We start from the raw sequence: 21,779 nt of genomic DNA on the forward strand, positions 1-21,779 counted from the left end.
GTTGGACGCTTAACCAACTAAGCCACCCAGGCGCCCCATGTTAAAATTTTGTAATTAATTTTTGAATCAGTACTTCATTCACGTGGTTCAAAAATCAACGGGCGCCTGGGTGGCTCAGTCAGTTAAGCATCTGACTTTGGTTGAGGTCATGATCTCACGGTTCATGAGTTCGAGCCCCGCGTCGGGCTCTGCGCTGACAGCTCGGAGCCTAGAGCCTGCTTCAGATTCTGTGTCTCCCTCTCTCTCTGTCCCTCCTCTGCTCATGCTCTGTCTCTCTCTCAAAAATTAACATTAAAAATTTTTTAAATGAGAACAATAAAAAAACTTTGAGAAGTCTTGGTCCCCTTCTCCCCACTGCCCACCAGTCCACCCCTTGTCCTCACCACAGGCAACCACTCCTCTCACTTCTTTACGCCTCTTCCTGGTTTGCTCCACGCTTATCAGATCGGGTGTTATCACCCTGTCCCTCCACTGCTCTGTACTTCGAGTTGGTGATTTAATGGCACAGCTGCAGCTGCTGAGAGCAAGGCTTGGAGGAAGGAAGCGTTATTGCCCCTGCCTCACAGGGGAGGAAAGTGAGGCTCACCTTGCTGGGTCAATAGTGTTTTGAGCTGTCTCTACCTGGTTCCAGAGCCGTGTTTGCCCCCAGGCCCCAGTGTGGCCTTCCAGAAAACCTGGCCCTATGAGCTTTGGAGACTGACCTAAATCTCTCTGGTGCTGGCCTGGCAGGAGGTGGGGTGGGGATGGGCTGGTAGGGCCCCCATGGCGTCTGGACCCTGAAGACACATAGAGGCTGAAGCGGGAACAAAAAATGTCCACAGTCATCCAGATGGTGACTCAGCCAGGGGATGTCCCCTGGAAGGGACAGTTAGGGCCTGGCGGCCATGTCCTCCGGTGGAGTGGAGCCTACCCGGAAGTCTCTGCCACCCTCCGGGAGACAGGAAGGGTCAGGAGGAGGAGAGGGAGGGAGGGAAGGGGAGCATGGCCAATGGGACAGCCCAGGGGGAAGAAGACTAGGGAGCCCCCTTTGTGGAGGTCAGGGAGGAGCATTTGGACTTCAAGGCAGAGGGGACAATGTCATCTTAATCACTGCCTTCTGCTCAGGCGACCCACCGGCTCTAGTTCACTAACTCACTGACTTTGGGCAGTCACTTTCCTTCTCTGTGCCTCAATTCCCCAAACTGCAAAATGAAGGAGATTAGGTAGCTGGTCTTTAGCTAAAAGACTCTGTAACGCTCCCCTCACCTTGTTGAGGGAATCTGGATCTGCCTTGATCAGAATGGCATCCGCCTATCAAAGACCCTGGGCCTTCCTGGGTTGGGGGCCAGGGGTCCAAGGCCTCTGCACTGCTCCAAAATCTGGACTTCTCCCCTGAGTCGTGTGTCTCTCTTCCGCCACCCCGTCCTCCTCTCCAGGTAGTTGTGGAGTCCGGACCATACCTGGGAGGTGCTGGGGGAAGCCCTGGCCCCAGTCTGACATCCTCCTCCTGGTGTTATGGGATCCCGCACAGTGAGCAACCTCTTCATCCTGGGGGAGCCCCTGCTGCCACCCTGGCACCCAAGACCCTGTGAGGGCTGCGGGGCAGCGCTAATCTCTTAATACTGGTCACAATGAGATTTCAGGGATGGTAGGAGGTGGTCTCCATAGAAACCGTGGACCCGCCCAGGACCCATGCAAGGAATTAGCCACAGGGCTCAGCAAGGGGGTCCTGGAGACCCAACCCAAACAGGAACAGGAAGTACAGCATCCTGGCCTCCTGGGTCCTGCCTCCACCCTCCCGTGGTTTCTCAGACGGTTGGCGACAAACTGCACCCCTTGTACTGCCTCAGTGTTCTCCTGTGAAACTGGACGGAGCCACATTCACAGGGACAGCCCTGTTACCTTTCTGAGCCTCAGTTTCTTCATCCTCCAATTGGGGTTCCAATCCCTAACCCAGGGGCTTTTTGAGAACAGTGCAGGCTTCAGAGTCTGTCAGACATGAGTCTGAAGCTCAGCTTTTGCCACTCATTTGGCAGGCCAAGCATTTCACTTCTCTCACTTTGCTCATCAATACAATGGGCACAGCGATACCAACCTAGCATCACTGTTGTAGCTGACTGCTGGGTACGGATACTCAGTGGACGAGTCTCCTCCTCTGCTCTCTCTGATTGCCCCACCCATACTGCACATCGGTCCCCCACCCCTAGCCACTCGCCTCTTTCAAATCCCACAGCCTCCGCCTTGGCTCTGGCCTTTGCACATGCCAGGCCTTCTGCCCAAAGCTGCTGTCACACCTTTTTATTCTCCCCTTCCCCCTCCAAGCTCCATCGTGGACTCCTCCTCTGGGCAGCCCTCCTGGTTCCTCCTTTGTGCTCACCCGGCCCCCAACACTTTACACCATCACAGTGTAGTCAAATGGCGGTTGCTGCTTGCGTCTCTGCCTCCTCCATTGGACTGTGTCCCATTTACTGTTAAATTCCCAGGACCCAGCTGGAGCTTAATATAATGGGGTGGATGGACAAATGAGTGAATGAATGAAGGACTCTATCCATCCAATCATTTAACCTTTATTCAGCATTTTCCACGTGCACCACTGCAGGTGTGGGATACAGCTGTGAAGGCAAGAGGCAAGATTCCTCCCCCACAGACTTGCAGGATGCCCAGGTACATTTAAGATAAACATTGAATAATGTTTTAATATAAACATGTACCAAATAACGCAGGAAGCATACTTACACTTAAAAAGTAAGGTGTTGTTTATCTCAAATTCCAATGTAACTGGGCATTCTTTGGCATGTCTGGCCCTCCCTATTCCCTCTCTCACAGAGCTTACATTTTGACGGGGAGGTGTGATGCAGAGACAGTAAGCAAGCAAATAAATGTTTCAAAAGAGAATGTCAGGGGCATTTAGGTGGTTCAGTTGGTTTAGCTTCCAACTTTGGCTCAGCGCAGAGCCCACATCTGAAAGTCTGTACCCACCCCCCAGCCTCTACGCTCCTCCCCCACTCGCACGTGCATTCTCTCAAAAAATTAAAAAAAAAATTGAAAGAGAATTTCAAATACTGATGAAGTGCAATGGCAAGACGAAACTGCAGGTTGTGCTAGCGCCTGGGGATGACAGGGGGTGTCTTTGGAGAGGGTGATCTCCCTAGTGGCCCTGACCTGCGTGGCACAGTTCTAAATCCCAAAGAGATGCTCCTTTCGTAAAGTCCTTCAAGGATTTTAAAGGGCTTGGTGGAGGCTATTCAACTTGAGAGAAGGACTCCGAGGCGGGCAGAGGGCGCCTTGGAGGGAGGGGAGCTGCCCTGTCTCCTTTGACAGACTCCACAATTTTGCATTTTGGATCTGGGCCTTCACAAACCTTCACCAACTCTCTGCCCCACCCCTCGGTCAGCCAATGTCCTCTGCGGGGCTGGGAGCCAGAGGAAGGGGCCAAAGGGGCTGTGCAGAGAAGCGTGGCCACCCGGGCCAGAACTGGGAGTTCTAACTCCGTCCCCCACACCCCCACCCCAGCCCCGCGGTTGCCTGAGGGCACAGGGCAGAACCAGCTGTCGCTGCAGAACCGGAGGGCTTCGGGGAGGAAGCGGCTCTGACACGCCTAGGAGCCTCGCTTTGCGCATCCCGGGCTCCCCCTAGTGGCCAATGCTGGATTGGCGCTGAGAAACTTTCAAATAACCGCACAGGTTTAACCATCACAGCGGAAGTAGCATTACAATCCCACCAATCACAGGCCAAGACGGACTAATCTCTCCAAAACCAGAGGGAAGGCAGCTCGACCGGTTCACCAGTCACCGCTCCCTGGGTTTAGTCACCGAGCAAGCTAACATCCCCGCATTGACACACCAGCCCTTGGCCACTGCACCAATCAGAAAGCAAGATTTTAAAACTTGCTCCCCAAGGCTGGTATGGCGCTGCCCTTACATCATCTATGAAATTTATATTCCCGACACTTGGTCCCACGTGCCCGCGCCCTTGAATAGGGTCCCAGACCTCGTGCTGGCTCCACTGATAGTGTGCATTTGCATTCAGGGGCATTTATGTATTTTCACATTTAAAGATAGTAATAGCATTAAATATCATCCCCCCCATTATAGAAATTAATGTATGGGTCTGGGAGAGTGGAGAACGTAGGACCTTGGGAGCAGACACACCAGAACTGGAGTTCAGTTACTAGGTTAGTGAAGGGCAATTCACTCCCCCTTCCTCATGCTTTGAAAGAGAACAATAGTAATCACACCTGCATTGTCATAGTCCATCACCCCACACCCTGGGAGTCACTATCTTTGTGTTCCTCTCTCCCAAATCATCAGAAAATCCAGTGCTTGCCACCTTTAACAGTAACTCAGATTTTCACCATCTTTCCACCTGCACCACAGTCAACCCCGTCACATCAGTATCATCTCTGAAGGTCTGCGAAAGTCTTTTCACTTCTTTTCTCCCTACCACCCACTCTTGCGGGGGGGGGGGGGGGATGATTCTTTACACACAGACTGCATCAGGCCCCCCATACTGAAACTTTAATGGCTTCCTACGCATTTATAATTAAACTCATAAAATTCAAAACTCCCGTGGACCTTGTGTGTCTATCCCTGCATCCCCAGCCTCCATTTCATTCCATTCTCCCTAGTCCCGTGGCTGCAGCCACACCAGCCTTTTGTGTCTGGCTCAGCGTCTTTGCACATTCTTTTTTTCTTTGCCCAGAAAATGGTTCCTTGGGCCCTCTCTTTGAATTCCTCTCCTTTCCGATTACCCTTCTCTGGGTATCTTTTCAAAGCAGTGACAAATCCTATCTCAGCCGAAGCCCAAACTGCTGTGTCCAGCTTCAGGGAACAAGCAAACCTGACCACAGAGTTCAGCCGCAACTCTACGAAGTAACAACACCCTGCAACCAAAAGGCATCCCGAGTTGCTGCCGGGGAGCAGCACTGGTTTAACAGAATGGTGCGGTCAGACGGTCTTATCCTTGGCGGACCTGAGTCCCTTCTCTGAGAACAGGTGCTGAAGGCCCCTTGGTGGGGCTGGTCATCGTGGTCAGAGACAGACTCAGTCTCCTTTCCTAGACCCACCTTTCAGACTGCTTTACTCACTATCTGCCGGCTGTTCTCAACTGTTCCTCCTCTCTCGTTTCAGGCGCATGACTGGATTACTCTTTCTTGCTTCCTTTGAAGTTAGACGTGACCATGTGACTTGTTCTGGCCAATGAAATGAGAGCAGAAACAACTGGTGCGTCACACCCGGGCAGAAGCTTGAAGGGTCCGCGCTGGGGCTGTTTCAGAAGCACGTACGGATGTGGAGTCATCAGGGTGGGGAGTGCACCCCGCCAGCCCCTGACGGACAAGTACTGTAAGTGAGCCATCGGCTCAGCTGTGTAAGCCACTGGGACTTAGGGCCTTTTTGTCATTACAGCACAGCCTCACCTAACTTGACTGCACAGGATCTTTCCAAAGGTCACTGATTTTCCTCTGGCCCTTATGATTTTTGTTGTATTTGGAAACCTCCCATACTAATAGTAAACATTTTTCTTACATCGACACACTTATTTTTATTTAGATTTATTTTAGAAGGAAATGTTATTACTACCAAGTGAAACACCAGTATCTTAAGTAGAAAGCGATGGGAAAATAAATGGAATGATATAAACTATTATAACATATCCTGAATTAAATAATACTGAAAGCCTCTGAGCCCTTAGTCTGTTCTTTATATGTTAAAAAAAAAAAAAAAAGAGGTCTCTAAGTGCGTGTCAGTCTTTTCGGGCCCAAAAAACTGGCTGAGCCCGTCAGATGTTTGGAAGCGTCTGTATAGAGGCTGAGAGCCCAAATTCTGGAGCCTGACTTTCTGGGCTTGAATTCTGGTTCTGCCACCGACTGGCTGTGTGACCTTTGGTGAGTTACTTAATTGCTCTGTGACTATTTTCTAATTGGCAAAATAGGGATGATAATGATATGTACTCATTAGGAGGCTGTGGGGATTAATCATGCTAATTACAGACAGGACTTAGAACTGTTTCTGGCAGGCAGTGAGTTCTGCACAGGTGTGAGCCATAAAATAATGGCAGGATCAAGATCCACATGAATTTGGAGAAATGTTTTGTTTTTTTTTTTTTAGAGAGCCTGCATGAGCAAGGGAGGGGAAGAGAGAGAGGGAGACACAGAGTCCGAAGCAGGCTCTGTGCTGTACAGAGCCAGACATGGGACTCGAACTCACAAACTGTGAGATCATGACCTGAGCCGAAATCAAGAGTCAGACACTTAACTGACTGAGCCACCACGCGACCCTGGAGAAATGTTTGAACTCGATGAAGAGGAATGAGAAATCCTCCATACTGGTTAAAAATAAACCACCTGGACAGTGTGCTGGAGAGAGCTGCCTTAGTGGCAGGTGACGTGACTAAGTTCTAGAGGTTTTATTTGGTAGCAGCTGCACACACCTCTAACCTGATTTTGTGTGACATCAGGAAGGATGTAGTGCTCGGGTCAAAGGAGCTAAGACATCCTCTGCATTCTACCCTTAAGGGACCATGCATATGACACCAAAAGCAAAGAAAACAAAAATAAACAGGTGGGACGACATGAAACCAAAAAAGCTTCTGTACAAAAAGGGAAACCATCAACAACATGAGAAGGCACCTGGAACAGGAGAAAATGTTTGCAAAGTCTATATCTGATAAGGAATTAATATCCAAAATATATAAAGAATTCCTGTGTCATAGGATGGGACAGGATGCGAAAACCATGTCCTTTGAAGACTAAAGAACCAAAGGAGTTCTGGGCTGGCTGTTGGGGATGAGGAGAGGGGCAATGTAGCAGAATGGTCAAGGCCACTGCCTTCCATGTATCAATGCTACTATTTACATAACTGACCTCGTGAAAATTATAAGCTCTTCAAGCCTTATTTGCTTCATCTGCAAAATAGGAATCAATAATAGGACTTGTTAATCAATTCCTTTGTGGAGCAAATGTGATAAACCTTATAACCTGGCAGATAGTTGCCTATCGTGTAGTTGTGTTACTTAAGTCAAAGTACTTTATGTTGGAAAAGATGCTTCTCTCTTCTCATAGCCCCAGAAAACAAAGCAGGACCAACAGACGAATGCTACAAGGAGAAAGGTTTGTGTCCAGAATTAGGATTTTTCTACCAGATACGATAGTTCTAGCAGGAGAAAAGCTGCTTTATTAAGTAGTGAGCGTCTTGTCATTGGAAGCATCAAGCCCAAGCTAATTGACTACCTGTCAGGAAGTGCATCTATCCTGGATATTGGGAAGTACTACCTATCCTGGAAAGGATCCCAGTAATCAGTCAAAGGTTGAATCAAAGTAGCATCTCTCAGGTGCAGAAGTCTTAACTAAAATTCGATCAAAACCAAACTCATGTTGGAAAAACTGGGTCTCCCCATGCAACGAATGAAACTGGACTCCTAGCTTACACCATATATAAAAATTAACACAGAATTGATTAAGACCTCAACATAAGAGCTAAAATTATGAAACTCTTAGAAGAAAACATAGGAGAAAATATTCACAACACTGGATCTAGCAGTGATTTCTTGGGATACGACACCAAAAGCACAGGAAACAAAAGAAAAAATTGATTGACTGGACTACATTGCAATTAAAAACTTTTGTGCACCAAAGAACACTATGAATGGAGTGAGAGAGTAATCCGTGGAACGGGAGAAGATCGTTGTAAATCACATAGCTGGTAAGGGGTTCATATCCAGAGTATATAAATTCCTGCAACTCAACAACAATAACAAAACCAGATTTTAAAATGGGCAAAGGATGTGAATAGACATTTCTTCAAAGAAAATATATGAATGACCAAGAAGCACATGAAAAGATGCTCCATATCACTAATCATGAGTGAAATGCTAATCAGTGCAAAACCACAATGAGATACCACTTCATACCTGTTAGAATGGGTAGGATAAAAAACAACAAACAGATCATAACAAGCGTTGGTGGGTATATGGAGAAATCAGAACTCTTTCAAACTGCCAGTGGGAATATAAAATAATGCAGCTACTATGGAGGGCAGTCTGGCAATTCCTTAGAAAAAATTGAAACTAGAATTACCATTTGATTCAACAATTTCACTTCTGGGTATATACCCAAAGGCATGGAAAGCATGGTCTGGAAGACATGTTTGACACTCATTTCATAGCCAGCGTTATTCACAACAGCCAAAAGGTAGAAGCAACCCAACCATCAAGCGACAGATAAACAGGAAAACAGGAGAAATCACATGTGATATATACATATAATGGAATATTATTTAGCTTTTTTTTTTAAGTTTATGTATTTATTTTGAGAGAGAGAGCAGGGAGGGGCAGAGAAGAGAGAGAATCCCAAGAAGGCTTGAGAACGTTATTTTGAGAGGGGAGGGGCAGAGAGAGAGAGGGAGGGAAGGAGAGAAGTGGGGCTCACCTGAAGTGGGGCTTGAGCTCTCCCAATGTCAGACACAAACTCATGAACTGTGAGATTGTGACCTGAGCCCAAGTCAGATGCTTAAGGACTGAGCCACCCAGGCACCCTGGGGACTTTTTTAAAATTAAACTTTTAATTTTGGTATAAATGTGGATTCACTCACCTGGGTTTTAAAAATATTTTTTTTTTTTTAATGTGGCTACTAGAGGTAGAAAAGCGGAACAACATACAGAGCCTAGGAACAGGTCTACATATATTTGAAAATGAGAGACAAAAGGAAATTGCATTGCATGTCAATGGAGAAAGGATGTCCTGGTCAAAAATGGTTCAGGGCCAATTGGTTCTCCGTATGAAGGAAAATAGAATGGCATCTATTTTGTACCGCACATAAAAATCGGTTCCTATGGGGGCCCCCGGGTGGCTCAGTCGGTCAAGTGTCTGACTCTTGATTTCAGCTCAGCTCACGATCTCACGGTTCATGAGTTCAAGCCCCCTGTGGGGCTCTGCGTGAACAGTGCAGAGCCTGCTTGGGATTCTCTCTCCCTCTCTCTCTGTGCCTCCCTTGCTTGTGCATGCACGTGCGTTTTTTTTTTCTCTCTCTCAAAAATAAATAAACTTTAAAAAATCAATTTCTATGAATAAACACCTAAATATGAAAAACAAAACTTTAAAACTTGAAGAAAACAGTACGTATCATATCTTTACAATCGCAGGGCACTGCGGGATTTTATGGACAAGATACAATAAGCACAAGCCATAAAGGAAAAGATTAGTAAATTTAACAACCTGATTTATAATTTAACCAGAACGTAACTACCGTGTAACTGTAAACTTCTGTACAACAAAAGAGGCTCTAAAGGAAGTGAAAAGACAAGCTGGGTCTAATCAAAGATATTCTTGGCTAATAGAACTGAAAAAGGATTTGGATCAGGAAGAAATAGTTCCTGGGGCGCCTGTCTGGCTCAGTCTGTAAAGCACGTCAGTCTCGGGGTTGTGAGGTGGAGCCTCTCGTTGGGCATATAGATTACTTAAAAATAAAATCTTAAAAAAAAAATAGAAGAAATAGTTCCTTCAAATGATAAGAAAAGGTAAATAATGTAACCGAAAAACGAGCGAAGGATGTGAACAAGTACCCTGACAGTTCAAAGTCAAAGGGCAAAAGAGCCTTTCCCTCTAGTAGTAGGGGAAATACAAGTTCTTATTTCACATCCATCATCTTTTGGGGTGCTCCTGAGACGCTGCTGACTGACATGGCAGTTGGGGGGCAAGATGGAGCGACTTACCAATGTCTCATCACAGTGGAGATGTCCACTACCTGAGCTCCAGAAATTCCACTCCTACGTGTTATCCTAGAGAAGCTCGCAGCCACAGGCATAAGGATGTTCTTTGTGGCCCTGTTTAAGATAGTGAGAAACTGGAAACAACTGCACTGTCAAAAACCAGAATAAGTACACTTGGGACATTCAGACACAGCACTTTCAATGAGTGACCTCTAGTCCTGCTTGTATCTGCATGGGAAGATCCAAATAGCTCCTATATGAGTGAACAAAAGGAGGTTGCTCAGGGACACGTATAACATGCCGTTTGAATACGTTTTTCAGATATAAATAACATTATCCATTGTTTACGTAGCCACATGTAGTAGAAACATAAAAACATGCCTGGTAATGATAAACGGCAAAAGTTGACCACGGTCACCTCCGAGAGGGGTGGCAGGGGGATGGGATTGGGGAGAGGTACAAGGGGGCTTCAACGCTAAGTATAATATCTCACTTTTCATGAAAAAAAAAATGAATGCAGTGAAACAATGGTCATGCAGTAAGATTTCACAAAACTGAGTGATGGGTACATCGATGTTCACAATGCTGTTTTCTGTACTTCCCTGTGTGTTTGTAATATTTCCTACTTCACAAGAGAAAAGGAAAGGTATTATGAAAAATTAACTTTCTACACATCAGCAATAGACAATTCAAATGTAATTTTTGGAACTTTTTTTTTTTTAGATGTTTACTTATTTTTGAGAGAGAGACAGACAGACAGAGTATGAGCAGGGGAGGGGCAGAGAGAGAGGGAGACAGGATCTGAAGCAGGCTCCAGGCTCTGAGTTGTCAGCACAGAGCCCGATGCGGGGTTCGAACTCATGGATAGCGAGATCATGACCTGAGCTGACAGACGCTCAACCAACTGAGCTGCCCAGGTGCCCCTCAGATGTAATTTTTAAAAATCACACTATTTAAAATATCTGAAAAAAAGTATTATTTTTTTTTAATCTAGGCATGTATCTAAGCTATAGCATTTCTCTGCTTGGGGAGCAGGGAGAGCTTTACTGGATGTTAATGTTCAAGGGGCTCTGATGAACCACGTGGGCACAATGGAGTTGTCTGTTGAAGACACACTGTCATACGTTAAGGGCTCTGAGAAGTGTTCTGTACTGAAATGTGCACAGCTCTCTTCAACCCAGCATTTTTCAGACATTTAACAGTAGAATCTTTCTTGTCTGAGTGGCCTTGGGAAGGTCTGCCCTAGTGACCTCCACGGTCTGCCTTCCTAGTTTTGCCCATGCCACTAACTTGCTGTAGACTTTTGGCCAAATCACCTTTCCTCCTGGAGCTTTGGTTTAAGATATTAAATGGGTGTGTGAAGATGAGACTCTTAAGATTTCTTACCTGTTTCCAGATCCAATGCCCCCCGTTGGAGCCCCGTGTTAGGGTGACATTTCCACTTAATTTTAGCCCTCCTCTCTCTGTTAACAAATTTATTATTTTTTAAGCAGGTTCGTGGAAGGAGAATTATGAAAATGCACCAAGGCAAAATAAAAAATGATTAAAATTATCCCATATTGCCACTACGGGCCCTTTTTCAAAGGTATGATGAAAGCAAGCATTTATGGGGCACTTCTGTGCAAAAGCACTGTGCTAGGGTAGGTCTGTTCTTATCCTCATTTCACAGATGAGCAGACTGAGGGGCAGAGAGGTACTGTCACCTATCTAAGGCATGTGGCTTCCATGGCTCTAACCCAAGTCTTCCTGACTCTGCAGCACAAGTTCTCAGCCACTACCAGACAAGGTCGCCCCATGGGAAGGGGGTCTTCATGACCTGCCAAGATTCCTTTTTCTTTCTGCTTCCTGAGTCCTTCAGTGTTCTCTCATCTCCCCAGGGGAGCTGTGGACATTATCTCTTCCAAAAACAAAGTCTGTGCCTTCACTATAGAAGGACCTGTGTCCCTCCCCCAAACCCAGTCTACCTTATCTCTGAAAAAACTATGACTTGCCCTAGAGAAGGGGGAAAAATAAACTCCTTCCCACCCCAGCTCCACCCCCAAAGTCACTGGATTTGGGGTAAATTCAGCAGGCTGGAGACGGAAGAATGGATGTGTAATGAAGTTTCAAATTGACTATTGTTTTATGTGAATGTCTGATAAAGAAAACACAATGGCCGCCAGATGGGGGCTAGGAGGTGAGATCTCCCAGGTGGAGAATTCTAGAAGACAGGCCTGGAGTTCTGGAGCCAGGGTCCTCCAGACAGGCAGGCAACAAGGGTGGGGACACCAGAGATAAATGTAGGCAGGGGAGAAGAGCCAGCCAGGGACACCAGTCCAAGTGGTTTGGCTAGGACTGGTCTAGTCAGCATGGGACATGGAGGCGGGATGAGTTAGCAGTGAACTCGGCCACTCCTATGGCATCCAAAGGGCTAGAACAACACTGTTCAACGGAAATACAATGGAAGCCACGTATGTAACTTTAAATGTTTCAATAGCTACATTAAAAAATGGTACATCTATAAAACAGGAGATTGTTCTCAGAAATAATGAGCTTTTGCTTGGTCAAAGCAATCAGGGGTATCAAACCCAACTGCCCTCAGTGGTATATGGTATATAAGCATATTTCACACTTTGCTGTAGGAAAAACAGTGCAGCAAACAATGTTTTATGTTCACTAGTATAACTTCAGTGTGGGGACATAAAGGAATGGTGGGGACTGCAGCAAGTTAGAGAAAGCACACCCGGTTGAAATTGTTTCAGTGGACTTTTGCCTCGAGGCTATGGGAAATCAGTGTTGCCAGAGCCTCCCATTTTTTGAAAGGGGCAGGAAGTTGGGATTTCTAAAGGTTAGCAGTCAATTCAAATTGTATCAAAAAAATCCAAACTGGCTGGGCTGGATCTCAACCTCTGATCTCCCATGAAACCCTCCACCATGTTTTACAGAGAAGGAAACTGAGGTTCTGAGTGGTAAAATATTTTCCCATCTCCTAACAGAGAACTAACTGTCTCTTCCGGTCATTTCTACTACGTCTCCTAATAACCAGCGTTGACTTTTTTCACTATTCTTTTTGAGAATTTACTAGGTGCTGGGTTCTGTGCTGAACATATGATACCATGAAGGAGGTACTGTTTATGATGCCAGATTTAAAGTTTATTTTGAGGGAGGTGAGGAGGGACAGAAAGAGAAAGAGAATCCCAAGCAGGCTCCGTGCTGTCAGTGCAGCGCCTGACGCGGGGCTTGCACTCATGAAACCGCAAGATCGTGAGCTGAGCTGAAACCGAGAGTCAGACACTTAACTGACTGAGTCAACCAGATGCCCCATGATGCCAGACTTAGAGAGGGGAAACCAAGGCTCAGAAAAGTGGAATAAATTGCCTGAGGTCACGCTGTGGGGCTTGACCCTGCATCTATTTTGATTCCAAGAGTCTAGATGCTCCCTCTGGCTATGCCTCTCCCACCCTACAGCACAGGAACTCAGAGAGCAAGGAGCCTGGGGGTTTTCACGCGGGGCTCCTCCAAAGGGCCTGGAGCGACAGTTGGGCCAGCTTCCTGCACCTCCACACTTACTGTAAGTGCCTCCATGGTATCCTTCCTGGGAATTGGCTTCCGGGTAAGATTTTGTTTGAAGACACAATGCCACTGCCGTTTTATTTGTTTGTTTAAATTTGGAAACCCTGGACCTGCCCTGGTCCCTTGGTTTACAGAGGAGGAAACTGAGACCCAGAGATGGCAAGTGCCTGAGGTCCCTCTCTGCAAGTCAGGGCCAGAGCAGGGACCAGAATTGGGGCCTGGAGGCCCAGCCTGGGAAGCTGCCTGCTGGGTGTGCCAGGGCCTCCCTCCAGCTCCTCTGGGCTCTGCCCAGGGAAGGGCCAACTGTTCTCTGTCTCACCACAGACTCCGCCCTTCCTCATGCCTGTTTGGATAACTTTTCGACCTGTTCCTTCACAAGCTCTCCCCAAGGTGTGGCTGCCTCTGCTGCTTGTCCCAGGAAATCCTGGGGCCTTGGCCGTGTGGCAGCTCAGGCTTGGCCGGGCCCTCAGTAGACGGTTGTCAAACAGTGGCTGTCTGAGCAGAGGGAGGCCTGTTTACCCAGGGCAGAACCCAGGCAGAGGCTGCAGCTTCCTCCCCATCCCGCTGGCCCATCCAGCCCCTCAGCATACTAACTCAGCTGCCCCTGTCTGAATTTGCTCATTCTACAAATATTTATGGAGCACCTACTGTGTGCCAAGCACTGTTCTACATGCTGAGGATTTAGCAAAAGCAACAAGACACCAGATTCCCTGCTCTCATGGAACTTACATTGTAGTGGAGGAGACAGATGATAAACAGATCAATGAATGCACAATTCCAGAGCTGTAGAAGATAACAGGATTGATAGTGATGAGTGGAGGTGGGGCAGTCTTAGATTTGGGTGGTTCAGGAAGGCTGCTCTAAGTGGAAAACTTTTCAGTTAAGACCCAGACTATGAGAAGAAATCCATTATGGGAAGATCCAGGGAAAAGGATGTTCCAGGCAGAGGGAACAGCAAGTACAAAGGCCCTGGGGCAGGAATATGCTTGACCTTATTGAAGGACAGTTAAAAGGCCACCGTGGCTGAACTAGAGTGAGAAAAAGGGACAAAGACAGGAGAGACCAAAAGAGGGACAGCCAAGAATCAGACTGCATGGGGCCTCTTAGGTTAGGGAAAAGAACTTGGGAGACAGAAAGGTGCTGAAAGGTGTTCAGCAGGGATTTTAAACATGAACCTTAACTCTGCTTTTCCCTTCTGGGGCTTTCTGCCCCAGGGCTCTTGTTTCCACGTACACTTGAACGTGTTTGAAATAGTGTTTATTCTTTTTTCCATTTTAATTTTTTTTTTCAAAACTTTAATCAAAGCTGTATAGGTGCACAGTTGAAAAAAATAAAATACTCTTACCAAGCTAATAATCAGTAATAGTACTTGTCCACCAACTCGTTCCTGAACCTGATTCCCACCATCCAGAGGCAGCTATTTTAGCTAGCTTTCCTCTATATTTCTACCTATCTTGGTTATACTACTACTTCTCAGTTTTTCAGTCTTAGATGTAATGTGTTAACTTGCTAATAGGAAAGATCCTATAGAACTATTTCCCAATTTGGAGATAAGCCTATATTCATCGTTTTAATAACAACGTGGCTATTATTCACAGCTGATGTCATCTGTATATGAACCAAGAGCTTTTCCTGCACGGTCTCAGTTAATCTTCACAATAACCCTGTAAGATACGTGTTGGTCAACATAACAATCCTTTCACTTTATATATGACACTGGTTGTACCTGCAGAGCTATCCTGAGAGGTAAGCAGAACTGGCATTATTAACCCATTTTTCACAAGCACACATGGAGCTCAAAGTGATATAGTTCTGCCCATCACAGTGGGAGTGCAGTGGTTAACATAAAAGTCATCTTCCAGCCAAGATGGAAGGAGCTGGGGTTCCTGTGTGAAGGACATCATACATTTGGGTGTGTTTGTTACACCAGCCAGCATCGCTCTTACTAACGCAATGCCTGGGTTTGAATCCTAGCTCTGCCTCTTTAAGTCTGTGTGGTTTGGGGTAAGTTACCTTTCTGAGCCTTTGTTACCTCTTCTGAGAAATGGGTATGATGGCAGTACCTACCTACCTCAATAGGCAGTTGTAAGAATTAAAGGAAGTGATTTTTACATATTGTTTAGAATGGTGCCTGGTCCATAGTAAGTACTATAGACTATCAAATAAATCAGAGCTAGAATATGAATGAGCCGGAACCCATATCTGGGGCCATGTGATGCCAAGTTCAGTATCTGACCCCAAAGTCCTAGGCATTTTTATTTCTCTTTGCAATCTTTACCATATCTACCTGTTACCTGTACTTTATTTACCTGTAATTATTTACTTGATCTTTTTCTTTCTTTTGATGAGTATCTTAATTTTTAAAAGTATATTTTATATTAATGCTTTAATATAAATGCTAGTTATAATATAAACGCTAGTTATAAAATTTTCTAACACACAGTAATATAAACTCAACAAGATTTTAAAATGTTTGTCCATGTACTACCTAAAATCAGCCCCTGTGCCCTGTGGGTACACCTAAGGAAAAGTACACTATTTTTAAGTCTGTAAAGAACCTTTGGGAACATTCTGTCCAGTGGCATTTGAACCATTTTGACCATGACCCTCTATACAGGGTGGTAGTCAAAACAGGGACTCTGAAGCCTGACTACCTGGGTTGGAAACTCAGCATCGCCTCTTAATGCCTGTGTCACTTTCACTGAGTGACTGGACCTCTCTGTGCCTCCATTTCCTCATCTGTAAAATGGGAATGACATTAATAGCATCTACTTCACAGGGTCATTGTGAAGAGAAGGAGTTAATATGTGTAAAGCCCTAGAAAGTACTTTATAAAAGTTTGTTATTATCACAACCTTACACACGCATCCATAAACATACATAAATGAAACAAAGTGTTCACACATGCAAAATTTACTCTTGCTACAGGAGATATAGTAGGATGTTTTCTATTATATTTTACTTCATTTTTTAAAATGTGGCCATCTTTGTGAAATTTCACTAATCTGTTTGTGATTAATAATTCATGTTCTTTTCTGTAGGAAACACTATACTTCAAGGAAAATTTTTGTTTGTTTATGTAATCTCTACACCTAACATGGGGCTCAAATTCACAACCTTGAGATCAAGAGTCACATGTGCCCCTGAGTGAGCTAGCTGAGTGCCCCTAAAAATACTTTTTTAAATAGTACATTTTTATTAAAAGAAAAGGCAAGAAATGAAAGTGAAAGAATGAGCTAATTGTGTGAACAGCAAATGTGCTGAAATTATTTTGTCCAGCATAGTGAGGGGACATTAACAGACTTGGGATCCCTAACAACTTGGACACGCTGATCTATAATTTCTAATGAAGGCTGTTGAATTAAACTCTAGGAATAATGTATCTGCTTAAAATAAAAAAATATCTGCTTCAAAGTCTTTAAAAAAATTACATATTAAAGCAAGAGTCAGTAAACTAAAACCTCTTGGTCAAATCTGGCCCACTGCCTATTTTTGTAAATAAAGTTTTATTGGAACACAGCCACATTCATTCATTTACATGTTGCCTATGGCTACTTACATGCAGCCAGGGTCCTATAACAGCAGAGCTGAGTACTTGCCACGGTTCCTGACCTGTGAAGCCCCAAACATTTCCCATCTGGCCTTTTACAGAAAAAGTTGGCCGATTCCTGTATTAAAGTTACAATTCAAAGCCCCGAAGCTTAAATTAAATCTTATTCTATTTCTATCTTGTTCTATTCTGTTCATAACTCTGGCAAACTTTAACAGTTATATTTCCCCCAACATTGTACTTTGAAAAACGTCAAACCCACTAAAGATTGAAAGAATAGTACAGTGAACATGGACATATCCTTCACTGAGATTCACCAGTTGGTAGGTAGCATTCTGTCACATTTACTTCATCACTATCTGTGTATCTGCGTATTTTTTATTGAAATATTTGATGTTAAAAATTGTATATTCACATTTGCGATACATATATGACTGTGTGTGCATGTACATGTGTGTGCACATGTGTGTGTGTGTGTGTGTGTGTGCGCATGACCCCAAGCCAGAGGTGGCCAGCTGTGTAGCAATAAATTCATGTTCCCCCTTCCATAGTTTATAGAGCTATTCCTGGAAAACAGCTGGCCTACTAGGGACCACACAACCCAGATTCCTCTGCGTTTGGCCAAAGTCATGTGACTAATTCTGGCCAATGGAATGTGAGCAGAAATGATAAATGTCATTCTGAGTCAGGGTCACTTCTGGGATCCCTGGATGACTATGTGACAGAGGCAAATAAACTTCTAACTTACGTTTTGGGTTTGTTACATCAGCTAGTGCTGCCCTAAATAATAAACCCAATAAGTTGCATGAGCCTTTAATGGGTCAGGATCGCAGCTTGAAACACACTGGTTCTCTGGCTTTCCAAAAATTTATGAACCATAAATTTTCCTTTCATCACATGTTTCATTCAAAGTCAACATGGAGCTTCTCTGGTTGAACCAGAGGTTGGTGCTGGGGGAGGCTAGGAGCCCGGTTCATTCGAACACCCACATTGGCCTCAAAAGTGAACCCTGAGACATCCTTCTGGACTCCTAGGGCTCCAGTGAATAATGTATGATGACCCCTGAATAAGGAACATGCCTCCTTTTCTCAGAAGAGGAGGCAGAGACCCAACAGAAGGACTTGAGTGGGATCACAAAAAGCTGGCTGGGGCCAGAGCCACGTCTGTGGCAAGGATGGGTCTGTGCCCACCATTTCCACGCCTCCCATCTGCTCCCACAGGCCTGTGTGCATGATCTGAGCCCCCAAGAGCATACCCCCCTGACAGGCTCCAGAGGGTATGTGAAGGCTTGGAACTAAGCTTCGTTCTGACTCTCCACCCAGACAATTACATCCTGGAATGACCAGTTACATATCCCTCATTCATTTCAGTTTGTCTCACAGCAGCTAAAAGATGCCTAACACACAGTAAGCATTCCGTCCCTTTCACGTAGTGGGTATATACTCTGCAGATATTATGATAATTAAAATTTATACAGCACTTTCTATGAGCCAGACACTCCCCCCAATTCCACATATAAACCTCCTGTGATTCTCACAGCAACCCTAGTAGGTTGAGGGTCTGACTCTTGATTTCGGCTCAGGTCATGATCTCAGGGTCATGGGATCAAGTCCCACATCAAGATCTGTCTGAGAGTGGATCCTGCTTGAGATTCTCTCTCTCTCTCTCTCTCTCTCTCTCTCTCTCTCTCTCTCTCTCTCCCCTGCCCCCCAACTCATGGTCTCTCTCTAAAAAGTAAAGTTAGTGGCGCCTGGATGGCTCAGTCAGTTAAGCATCTCACTTCGGTCAGGTCATGATTTCGCAGTTTGTGAGTTCGAGCCCCGCACTAGGCTCTGTGCTGACAGCTCAGAGCCCGGAACCTGCCTCAGATTCTGTGTCTCCCTCTCTCTGCTCCTCCCCTGCTCACGCTCTCTCTCTCTGTCTCTCAATAATAAATAAATAAATGTTAAAAAAAAATTTTTAAGTTAAAAAAAATGAATACATAGATGTAAAAAAATAAATAAAAGGAAGAAAGCACTTCAAGTAACCAGAGTCCAGCCTGTTACATAGGAAGGGCTTAAATGGGGACAGATGTCTTTCTTCTTCCCAGGCCCACCCTCATGCAAGAGGAGTGTGAGTCAAAAAGAAAGGGAAGGCATAGTTCCTGCACGTAAGCATCTCAGAATCTTTCATGAAACAATTAGAGAAGTCCCAGAATACTTTCAGAGAAGGGACTGAGCTGCAGTCAAGTGCTAGTAAAATCTGTACAGATTAGGCCCGGCTCTAGGCCTTTGCATATGGTGTCCCCTCCCCTCTCTTCTCCTGGTTGATTCCTACTAAACCTCTGGGTTTTAGCTTCGATATCAGTCCACTCCTCCACGGTCAGGAGGTCCCTGATCTCTTGCCCTCCTCCTAAGTTCCTTTGTGTCCCCATCATGCCCTATCCATCCATATCCTGGCACTCTGTTTTCATTGTGGCTGGGCTGTCTGTCTTCCCCACCCGACTGGGTGCTCTCCAAGATCTGAAGCCACGTTTTATTCTCTTCCATTCCCCCAGTGCCTAACAGAATGCTTTGTTTTCCATAGGTCCTCAGTAGAGGTTTGTTGAAAAAGTGAATAAGTGAACAGTGACAGTGAATGCAGGAGCCTCCTGTGTAAAGACAGGACCCATTCTGGGTACCCATATCCTCCCTTTATAAAATGGCACAAAATAAGACAATGGTTTTCTATGCTGGATCGCAAATCACGTAAGGACTTAATAAAAAATTAAAGATTCTTGGAACTCATCCCAGGAGATCCTGATTCACCAGGTCTGGGGTGGGGCCCCAAAATATGTCGTTGATAAGGAGGTTTTCTATATGCAGTCAGGTTTGTGAACCAGTGAACCATAGAGGCTGAAATTAAATTGAGGTGAAATGGGAAAAGATGTGGAGAGGTGAGAAAAGGGAAAACGATGGGGGAGACTCTACATAGGGAAACAGCCGTGCCTGACATCCGACACAGTCCTACAGTTGGCCAGCCTCTGGCATCCTACCCAACTTTGGGCCCATCAGCCCTTCGAGGAAGCATCTTCTAGTTTATGATACTTTTCTCCTTCCTTACCTCATCGAATCCTTACGACAACCAACTTTATTTGATGGAGGAAGAAATTCAGAATCAGATGGCGAAGGAAAGTGTCAACCACTTATACAGTTTTCAGTGGGAGTGCCATTTAACCAAACTGCCCCCGACAACAGCCTCTGATCCGGCCTGAGGCTCATGTCGTTGGTCTAATTGAGGTTTGTCCACCAGTGGCCAAAGCACCCAGTCTCCTTACTTGTTCTGTCCTCAGCACTTGCAGATTCTGCTAGCCCAGCCCAGCCCAGCCCAGCCCAGCCTATATCATCCGTCCATACACCAATCCATCTGTGCATCCACCCACACACCCAGCTAACCAATTGCTTATTCATCCACTTATCACATTCATCTACATATCTCTCCACCGTCCCATCCATCTACTTACCCATTTATCCATCATCCACCATACCCACCCATCCACTCACCCACCCAGACATCCATTCATTCTTCCATCCATTTTCCGATTCATTCATTCATTCATTCATTCATTCAAAAAACCTCCCTCAAAGTCAATATAGGTCCAGGTCCTAGAGTATCCTAGAATAAAACAACAAAGATCATACAAATACAGACCTTGCCCTCAAGGAGATTTGAAATGCTTACAAAAATGACAAACTTCCAAAGGACCAAGACAGATAATTAAGGGAAGCTAAGGGGAATTTGTGAAAAGAAAAGCATAGGAAAGGGTAAGAAAAGAATGAAGCCAGAAGTCTGGGTAGCATACAGATAAGCACACAATAACATCTTATCCTCATAATTGCTAAGGGCAGCTCCAGATTTGCCTCTGAGCTAGACCCTGGCACCCGAAGCAAATAACCACAGCAGAAAAGTCACAGGATATTCAGTTGTGGCAGACATCATGCAGAAGCTATCCCTGCTTCCTTATATCACAGTAGTGTTATATGTGTCCAGGGCACATCGAGAAACATCTGGAGACATGTTTGGTTGGCACAGCTGATGGGGGAAGAATGCTCCTGGCATCTGATGAGTCAAAGTCTGGAAAGCTGCTAAATATCCTACAACGCACAGGACAGCCGCCACAATAAAGAATCATCTGAGCCAAAATGTCAATAGTGCTGGAGCTGAGAGACCCTCTTATGAGAGAACCCTGATTTTGTTTGGAACAGCATCATGCTAGACCTCAAGAAAACAGTATCATTGGTTGAAGCCAGTCTTGGCTTTCCCATTTCTTTCCACTAGACCCTTGAATTCCCAGCTTTCCTTGAACCAGGGAAGTCTCCTGGGAGGTTTCTGGGGAAATTTTGCTTTTTGATAAAAGAAACAAGTACTTCAAGGACTATCCCTTCCAGCTTCAGGAGCTTGAGGGCAGACGTGATGCCCGCACCATGCCAGCCACGTTGGGTCTGCACGGTGAGCATGGAGAGAGACAGGAAGGTAGAGCATGGGTCTGGCTGACATTGTTGACGGTTGTCATAGGGTTGTTTCTTAAAACCTCCCTCAGTTCATGCATCCAACAGATGCTTACTGAGCATTTATTCTGTGCCAGTCGCTGTGTGAGACGTGCAAGGCTCGCAGAGTTTATAGTCGAGTGGGGGATACAGAGGCCACAACGCACACCAATGCTGTCTGATCAGAGTCATGATGAGAGCTACAAACCAGAAGCCAGTGTGCCATGAGTGTGTCGCAAGTCCAGGGGAAGGTCAAGTTCACCCAGCATCACCCCACCAAAGATCAGCTCCCTAAAGACTGTCCTCCTGGGGTTCAAAGATGTGAGACGGCAGCTGACATTTACTGCATGGTTGCCTTGTGTCAGGCACGACGCTGAGCACTTGTGTATTAACTCACGTGTGTTAACTCATGTTATCCTCTCCACAGCCTTGCCTGCCATTGCCCCTCCTGAGGCTCTGCTGTGGACCTCGTCCCTTCCCCTACAGCT

At 45.6% G+C, this 21,779-nt stretch overlaps 2 protein-coding genes across 5 annotated transcripts in view; both read right to left on the reverse strand.

Annotated features, from left to right (window-relative positions):
* Nucleotides 1-21,779, reverse strand: part of PKIG (cAMP-dependent protein kinase inhibitor gamma) — a 409,002-nt gene that overhangs the window by 203,566 nt on the left and 183,657 nt on the right. The window lies entirely within an intron of this gene.
* HNF4A (hepatocyte nuclear factor 4 alpha) overlaps nt 1-21,779 on the reverse strand; it is a 58,303-nt gene that overhangs the window by 33,732 nt on the left and 2,792 nt on the right. Inside the window, exon 2 of one of the 4 annotated variants that reach the window (XM_049650733.1) lies at nt 5,066-5,170. The exons of 1 other annotated variant lie outside the window; for it this stretch is intronic. Coding sequence is in view for 1 of the 3 variants with exons in the window: in XM_049650731.1 (XP_049506688.1) it covers nt 1,440-1,479 (40 nt within the window). In the remaining 2 variants the exon portion in view is untranslated. Of the gene's footprint in view, nt 1-1,439; nt 1,555-5,044; nt 5,171-21,779 lie in introns of those variants that run through there. 2 more of the 4 variants (XM_049650732.1, XM_049650731.1) reach the window with 2 other exon arrangements.

This window comes from Panthera uncia, assembly GCF_023721935.1.
Source record: "Panthera uncia isolate 11264 chromosome A3 unlocalized genomic scaffold, Puncia_PCG_1.0 HiC_scaffold_11, whole genome shotgun sequence".
Classification (NCBI taxonomy): domain Eukaryota; kingdom Metazoa; phylum Chordata; class Mammalia; order Carnivora; family Felidae; genus Panthera; species Panthera uncia.